Raw genomic sequence first — 8732 nt, 5'->3', positions numbered from 1 at the left:
GTCACACCTGTTACAGTGTCACATTTGTAACATTACTCTCTAGCAGCTGTTACAAAGTTGAGGGCTCGTTCCGTCTGTTTTGGCTCCTTGTTTCTTCTCCCGGTTGTTCAGCTCATCTTCTGTGAGTTTAATCTAATCTGATGAAGGCTTTCTCCAGACTCATAATCTCAACCAAAAGTTAGATTTGGAAACAAATCTGTTGTTAGCAACACCGAGATGTGTTAGCTGTCAGCTGTTAGCTGTTAGCTGTTAGCTAGCTTACCAGAAGCAGAATCACCTGCAGCTGTCATAGATAAATAAAGTACAGAGAAGGTGATGTCATGTTAAATACCACATGGCTGTTTGACTCGACTGACATCACTTCTCATTTCATCGCACAGATCACAGGATCTCACCTCCTGGTGTTATTTAACCAATCGTACGGAGAACAGGATCAATAATCTGTCAGTACCACGGAGTGAAGTCGCTGTGCCTGTTTGTTGTTGCAGAGTACGATAAGGCCCAGTCGGCGCAGGACGCCGTGTCCTCTATGAACCTGTTTGACCTGGGCGGCCAGTACCTGCGGGTAGGGAAAGCCGTCACCCCCCCCATGCCTCTCCTCACCCCGGCGGCACCCGGTGGCCTCCCCCCCGCTGCCGCCGTGGCCGCCGCCGCCGCCACGGCCAAGATCGCCACCCAGGTAACCAACATCAGCCAGTGTGCTGCACGTCCTGATTAAACTGTTGATGCCATCTTCTGTAAGCAGCGAGGCTCCGCCTGCAGGTCATCAGGTTTACATTCACATTATTCCAACATCACTGAACTGACATTCAGTTATTATAAAGTTATACAGATTTCTTGTCATTTTTAAAACATGTATTTCTATTCTATTTTTCTTTTCTATTCAGGTAATTTTTCATATTTGTTTTTTAATTAATTACATTTTATTTAATTTAATTTTTTTGCCAACTTTCCGGTAACTTTTTGCTAATTCTCTGGTCATTTATTGCAGATTTTATGGTGTTGTCAATGTTGCTAATGATGTTGTGTGTTAATGTTCCAACTGTGAACATTTTACTAACAATGCAGGTCGTTATAAAATAACATGTTAGAATAAATATGGCATTTTTTTATACGATACTATCGTCCTCCCTGAGAGTTATGAAAGTACAACTACAACAAAACCGAATCAAGCTGACAAGTCAGTCACTTCCAAGTCACAGAGATCAGATTAACCCCCTGCTGGCTTTGGGAGGGGCTGAGCAGGGGCTGTGTGGAGGTGCTGATGCGGTGCTGAGGCTGTGCTGTGTTTCAGGAGGCGGTGGGGGCGTCGGTGCTGGGCGCTCTGGCCGGACCAGCGCTCCTGTCCCAGCAGCTGGGCGGGCTCCCTCAGGCCGTCATGGCGGCTCAGGCTCCAGGTGTGATCACAGGTAGGAACCCGGGTGCTCATCCGTCTGCTGCCAGGGGTTAACGAGGACGCCGCGCCGTCCAATCAGCCGCCGCGGTTCCTACTCCTCCTGTCAGTCGTCAGCGTCTCTGACGAGGTCCGGTCTGACAGGAAGTGATCAGCTGCTACCTGCAGCTGAATCACGTCTTTCCTGGGATGCTACATGTTAGCTTTTTGATCTTAACTCCTCCTTTTTTAATCTTGATTTGATTCATTTGACTGTTTTTAAGCCACATTGTTTGACATGAAGGGTTTGTCCACATCGCTCAGGCCTCCCCCTGAACCTGGCTCACATGCATTTTAACTTTGGGATGAATGAGCCGGGTGTCTGTCATGTTCTCATAATTGTGCTGTTGAGGAGTTTTCAGATGTTTCTTGTGCACAAATGAAAAGTGGCTGTAGTTTCAGGTTCCAGGTCTGATGTGTTGTTGTAGGCTTCAGCAGCTACACTTGCCCAGTGCTGTTTGTGTCACTCCACTAATAGATTTCTCTTTTATTGTCTTTTCTCTCCTTGTCTCTCTCTCTCTCTCTCTCTCTCTTTTGTTCCTGTCTTCCCCTCCCTCTCTTGACCCCACATTCACACCGACAGTGACCTCTTAACCCCTCCCCTTTGCTGCACACTGACCAACCAAGTGAAGAGGACTGTTGCTAGCCCGTCCCCTTATACATAGCCCCTCATTCCTATTGGCCAGTGAGTTTCAGAGCCCGTGTGATTTGTGGAAGCTGTACAGGACACGGCTGGGTGGGGGGGGTGGGGGGGTGGACGGGGTTAACAGGGACGGCAGGAGCCTCCTTTGAGCCCAGGCAGACTTTAAAGTCCCAGAGGTTTTCCAGCGTGACCTGTTTCCTGTTTCCTGTGATCATTTCAGCTTAAAGCTCACCAGGAACGTTTAGCATCAGCTGCCGGCTAAAGCGACGGCTCGGATTCTTCCTCATGTCGTCTCCATGTGAGCGTGACCCACCAGGCAGGTTTGGTCCATGAGCTCCTTCCTGTGGTGAGAAGGAGACCAGAGAAGAAGAAGAGTCCCTGCTGACGGCGCTGCACCTCAACAACCAATCCCCTCCTTCCCCAGCAGAGTGGGCGGGTCCATCACCACTGATTGGCTGACCTCCTCAAATCAATCCAGGCACTGGATGAATGGATGAATGATTTCATTCCTTCATCCTTTGATATAACGATGCGTACTCTTCATGCTTTTTTTTTTTTTCTAAAGTTGTTTACATCCTGAGTCTGGGTTTGTTTTGGAATCACTTTCAACTTCCCGCCCCCCTGGCGTCCAGAGAGGAGGGACTATTTTCTGCCCTATCACTGCCACTGCGTCATCCTGAAGGTTGAATATGGGACTGGAGCGCAGCCGCGTGGTGGCACAGTGGCAGTGATACGGCAGAAAATAGTTCCTCCATATCTGGAATCTGGGGGCTGAAAGTGAAACCAAAACTAACGTGTTGTTGTCCATCCCTCAGTTGTTTTTTTTTTTCTGATGTTGTTTTCTGGTCTGTCTCTGCTTCATGACGTGAAGCAGGTGGGAGCGTCGTGAAGCTGGAGAACAAATAAAGTTTGGTTTTTGTTTGTTTGTTTGTTTTTTCGTGGGTGGCGGCTGCGGCGGCATCAGGCGGCGTCCTGCCGGAGGAAGAGGCTGCAGCTCCACCGCACTCTGCTGCCCCCTGCTGGATTTGAAGAACGGCTCACATCAGCAGATAAAAGCCTTGTTCCCACCTTCTACATGTTTTATCCCCACTTTGTTTTTTTATGTGGATTTCTGTGTCTGCCTCCTTCACGTTGGAGCAGAACTCTCCTGCCGAAGCTCTCCTTCTCACCACAGGGAGGCGCTCATGGACCAAACCTGCTGGAGGTGTCACACTCACATGGAGCATCAGGTAGAAACGAGATGAAGAAGAATCTGAGCTGTAGGTTTAAAACTGAGACCGGCCACTTTCACAGGACTCCAGCGCCCTCAGGAGGCTTCAGCCTGAGTCCACACAGAACCTGGCGACCCGGCACAAACTCTGCCGGTGTCACGCAAGCCGGCGATCAGACCAAACAATGTACTAACCCCCCCCACCAACCCTGTGGCAAATCGCCGGGTTGCCAGATTCTGTGTGAATTCAGCGCTCCATGTAGATTGTGGGGGTGCGCTGGGCTGCTGCTCCTGGTTTGGTGGGGACGCACCAGCTGGGTGGAGTTTAGTCTCCTAGTTGCAGAAAACAGAAAGGCAGTGTGACCAGTGAGCCTTCAGCACTGTGTCACTGTGTTCTCCTGGTTCAAGCTCCAGTGAGGCTCGGCCTCACAGATGGAGTCCAGTAGACGTGGCTCAGGGGCGGCTGGCAGCTGCATTTGGGGAACTGAATGAACAGTACAATCAAACCCTGATTATTTATATAATTAAACAGCACCGATTACATTTTTATGTTTATGAAATGATGTCTGAGGTCCTGACCTGCTTCAGTCCAGCAGCAGAAACTAATCCTGTTACCTTCGTATCAGGTCATTTTTTTCTGCAGCAAAGTCAGTCTGACATCCTCAGTGCCACAGTCCTGAGGGTTTTTTCTGTAACCAACTCTGAGCATCAGGATTTTGGGAAAAATGAAAGTTTCAGCAGTAAAACTGGAGCAGTTTAATGTGTGAGACTCAGGGGAGCAGAGACCAGCGCTGGTGTCCTGGAGGCGTCAGATGCCCTCCTCTCAGGTCCCATCAGCGTGTGGGACAGGCGGCTGTAAAAACCAGTGAAACAGATGAAAGGTCTCATTAACACGGAGACATTTTGACAGCAGGCTCATGTTCTAGCCAGGATTTCCTAAAGTAGACCCAGTCAGTGCTGGTCAGCATGTGGGCTCCGCCTCCGACAGGGCCCGGGACCTTCCAGTCTGCACTGGTTTCTCTTGGTGGTCGTTTTAATGCAGCGTCTCAGAACCAGCTCGCTCAGTTTGTCAGCCGCAGGTCTCATGCTAATAATCAGAAATCAACAGAATGTAAGCTCCGCCCAGCCCCTGGCCAGCAGGAGACCAGGCATCTGAAACCAGTGCACCCAGTGTCTGAACTGGTTTTAATAATCAGTCACATGGGCGGCTCCCTGCGGCCGGTCAGCCAATGGGCTTTGACCGTTTCCTCCTTCCTGTTTCCTGTGTGTTCCAGGCGTCACGCCAGCGCGACCCCCCCTGCCCATCCTGCCTCAGGTGGGTTTGGTGAACCCGGTGCTGGCCACGCCCCCGGCAGCTGCTGCGGCGGCGGCGGCGGCAGCAGTGGCAGCAGCGGCGGCAGCGGCAACCTTGGTGGCGGGAGGTCAGGAGCTGAAGAAGAAGAGCGAGGAGGAGGAGGAGCAGCAGGAGGCGCAGCAGGACGGAGCCATGGAGCCGCTCAGCGAGCAGGAGCACATGAGCATCTCGGGCAGCAGCGCTCGCCACATGGTGATGCAGAAGCTGCTGCGCAAGCAGGAGGTCAGAGGCTCAGACCCCGCCCACTGAGCGCACTGCAGCCAATCACAGCTGCTCATTTCACTGACGCGCCTCCAACCAGGCAGGAGCACGTCGTCGCTGAGACGAGCTGCTGTGATTGGCTGGAGGGCTGCTCAGTTCACACGTTCACCTCATTTCTGTCAAAAACATCCAAAACATGGAAGAAGGTAAATTAGCAAAAATTCAGCAGCAGCAAAAACCATCAAAAATGACCAGAACATTAGCAAAAAATATTTTTTAATTACGAGAATACTATTTTTCATTTCTTTTACAATAACATGTAAAGGTGAGATGAGTGATGCTGCTCCCTCAGAGGCTGACAGCTGATCAGCTCCAGGGCCTTCAGGAGAGTTTTCAGCTGAAGGTGTGAAACGTCCTGAGCCGTGAGGAGGCGTCCCGCCAGGCTGCAGGCGCTCACAGCTTTCAGACATCATGAGATAATGAGATTTGAGAAAGGTGTGAGGTGTTAGGACGGCAGAGCGTCCCGGATGCAGTTTTCCGTCCATCAAACTGTGGCGGGGCGGGGGTTTGGTTTCTCACCACAGTTTGATGTTGCTGAGATTTAAAAACGCTCTCATCATGAGAGCTGTCATGTTTATCTCCTGATTCGATACCGGCGTGACACTTGGGTGCCGATTTGATCAGTATTGTGATTCTGAAGTATTGCTATTTGATATTAGGATTTACTGTGATTTTAGTTTTTTAATCCTCCTGTAGTTTGTGTCTGTAAAGTCTGATGAGGCTGTGATTCTCCTAGAGGTCACTAGAGGTCATTTTCTCCAGCTTGGTCCAGTTGGACAAAAGTCTGTGCCTGCAGTGAAATGGCTGCTATGGGGGCCAACATCATCACACAGGAATCAAATGTGGCTCATTGAATCCACAAGAGTCTCAGCTTTCCAGTCAAAGCCAACTGATGCAGCTCCAAGACTGTTTAGGCCCCAGTCTGCACACACACACCATTTTACAACAGGCCACAAGAACACATGTGGACTGCAGGCTTTGGGGCCCATAAAACATGACAATAAAAATACTAAGTGCAGTACTTAAGTGAATCAATTTTTTCCCACCCCTACTTATTATTAATATTGTTGTTGTGGTGTCTTTTTGGTGTGCAGCCGTGCAGCTCAGCGCAGATATCACCACATGTTGCTGTTCCACATCAGTTTCCGTGGAAACGGCTTCCACCGGACAGTTAATTAATTCAGTACTCAGCTGATCCCAATGAGACCTTTTGATTTGACTAATATTGCTGTTATTATTTTAATTTTAATTTTAGAACAAGAGGGGCGGTCCTCTCCCCCCGGCCTGTGGCTCCGTGTGTTTCAGAGGAGTTTAGGCCCAGTGAAATACAAACTGTGGAGTTCAGACTCTTTACTGGGAATGTGTTGTTTGTGCTGGGCAGAGCAGGCTGGTGGGTTCCAGGTAACAGACTGCCGGTTCTCACTGTGTGTCCTCCAGTCCACGGTCATGGTCCTGAGGAACATGGTGGGTCCGGACGACATCGACGACGACCTGGAGGGCGAGGTGACCGAGGAGTGCGGGAAGTTCGGCTCGGTGAAGCGGGTCATCATCTACCAGGAGCGGCAGGGCGAGGAGGACGACGCCGACGTCATCGTCAAGATCTTTGTGGAGTTCTCGGAGGCGGCGGAGATGAACCGGGCCATCCAGGCGCTCAACCACCGCTGGTTCGGAGGTCGCAAGGTCGTCGCCGAGGTCTACGACCAGGAGCGCTTCGACAGCAGCGACCTGTCGGCGTAGCCGCTGCCGCCGTGACGCTCACACCGGCCGCCACGCCGCCGCCTGGACCTGAGCTCTCCTCCCTCCAGAGGAGAGACATGTGGCGGGTTTGTCTCACAACTGTGGACTTAACTTTGTTTTGTACAGATTTTAAAATCTTTTTTAATTTTAATAACTTGATTCTGTTACTTTGCCAAGTCACTTCTGAAACTGAACGCCTGCTGTCGAACCGTTTGGATTCTGTCCCTGACCCGTTTCCCTTCATGTGTCCTGACCACAGCTGCTGTACGCATGTTCCACCTGCAGGGGGCGCCGCAGAGGCTGAAACCAGGCTAAACAGAGTCTAATGAGTAGTGGTCAGTGGGACTGTCAGCTCTGTAGATGATAATCCTGCTCCTCCTGCAGGGGGCGCTGCAGAGGCTGAGCAGAGTGTCGGCTCTGTAGATGATAATCCTGCTCCTCCGCTGCTTCAGAAGCTCCACATTTCTCTGAGCTCAGAGGAAGGAAATGTGGAACATTTAGGAAGCAGATGATTGGTTCTCCTGTGGTTCTGCAGCCAGTCAGCAGCACAGAGCCTCAATGCCAGTGCTAATCTGCTCAAACTCACAGCATTTCACAGCCATGGATTATAATTTCAGTTTATAATCCTGTGTGCAGCAGAAATATGGACAGGAACAGTCCAGTTACTGATCAATATCTGGATCAAATGGACTGATCAGTTTAGAGCATTGAGCCCCACTGACCCACACAGATTCTGCTCTGTTTAGCTCAGTGCTGCCCCCACTGGACACAACACTGACCTGCAGGCTGTTTAGCTCAGTGCTGCCCCCGCTGGACACAGCACTGACCTGCAGGCTGTTGTTCTGAAAGTGGAGGTGAGTTGCCTTTAAGTCTGTGGTTCTGTGGTTCTGACTAACGTTCCCTGGAGTTAGAGGAACGTTCCACGTCTATCATTTCTCTCCTGGTTGAAGCTGAATCGGTTTTATTTGGTTTGAATTTAACAGGATGAACTAACTGCTCCTGTCCTCGTGTGTTACTGCAGACATACTACAGGCATGCTTCACTTGTTTCAGTACTGACTTTTATATTTTTTTGGGGGGGGGGGGGGGGGGGGGGGGGGGGTTCTTGTTTTGAAAAGCGTCTGGATGTTCGACATCATGACCTTGAAATCCAACTTGGATTTCCCCTTAATTTCTCAGAGAAACCAGAGGCCTGAACCGTTTGAGGGTTAAACACCAAAATGTGAATAAAGTTTTTTTACAGCAGTGATGTGATGTGATGTGGAGCCTTTTGTTCCTGATGTCTGATTCCAAGGTGTGGAGGTACGGCGCCATGTCTGGGCCACTGTGGCCAGAGGTAATATTCTGAGAAAATAACTCAGGTTTTCAGAGATTAAACTTGTAAATTTATGAGAAAAAAAACCTGTGAAAACCAGTTCTCTCCTCCTCTGTGTCGGCGTCTCCACCTGTGCTGCCCCCTGCTGGCCGTGTCTCAGGCCTGCAGCTGATCCCCTCAGCAGATTCTACTCTGACATGGGATTCAGGAACAAGGAGATCCTGCTGATCTGAGCCCAGAATCAGAATCAGCAGATTGTTTTCTTCTGAATCGGCCCGAGTCACAGCAACGTCTCTTCAGAGTCCAGATGCCCAGATTGCCCAACCTCTCTGCTGTTTCTCGGACACCACACAGCTGGAAGCTGAGAACATCTTTAAGTCAGTGAAACCATCCACCTGTGCCCTGGACCCCCTCCCCACGGAAAAATGTCAGTGTGGTTTCTGTCCCGGCCACAGGCCTGAAACGGCTCTGGTCAGGGTCACAAATGACCCTCTGATGACAGCTGACACCGGCTCCCCGTCGCTCCTCATGCTTTTGGATCTAACAGCTGCATTTGACACTTTGGACCACAACATCCTCCCTCACCTCCTGCATTCCACCATCGGCCTCACTGACACCGACCACAAGTGGTTTAGATCCTGCCTCACTGGGCCAACTGAGTGTGTTGCACTGGGAGAGGCAAAATCACAAGTTCACTGTGTGGCCTGTGGTGTCCCTCAGGGTTCGGTGCTGGGTCCTTCCCTCTTCACTCTCTATATGCTCCCCCTCGGCCATGCTATCA

At 50.6% G+C, this 8732-nt stretch overlaps 1 protein-coding gene across 4 annotated transcripts in view; it reads left to right on the top strand.

Annotated features, from left to right (window-relative positions):
- Positions 1-7130, top strand: part of puf60a (poly-U binding splicing factor a) — a 14249-nt gene extending 7119 nt beyond the window's left edge. The window contains exons 8-11 of one of the 4 annotated variants that reach the window (XM_030074131.1): positions 489-679; positions 1295-1409; positions 6338-6984; positions 7047-7130. In XM_030074131.1, the coding sequence (XP_029929991.1) occupies positions 489-679; positions 1295-1409; positions 6338-6963 (932 nt within the window). In that variant the 3' untranslated portion in view covers positions 6964-6984; positions 7047-7130. Of the gene's footprint in view, positions 1-488; positions 680-1294; positions 1410-4559; positions 4862-6281 lie in introns of all 4 variants that reach the window. The other 3 variants (XM_030074132.1, XM_030074133.1, XM_030074130.1) reach the window with 3 other exon arrangements.
- Positions 7131-8732: the final 1602 nt, after the last annotated feature.

Source organism: Myripristis murdjan, chromosome 17 (genome assembly GCF_902150065.1).
Source record: "Myripristis murdjan chromosome 17, fMyrMur1.1, whole genome shotgun sequence".
Taxonomy (NCBI): domain Eukaryota; kingdom Metazoa; phylum Chordata; class Actinopteri; order Holocentriformes; family Holocentridae; genus Myripristis; species Myripristis murdjan.
This window is presented reverse-complemented; position numbering and strand designations above follow the sequence as displayed.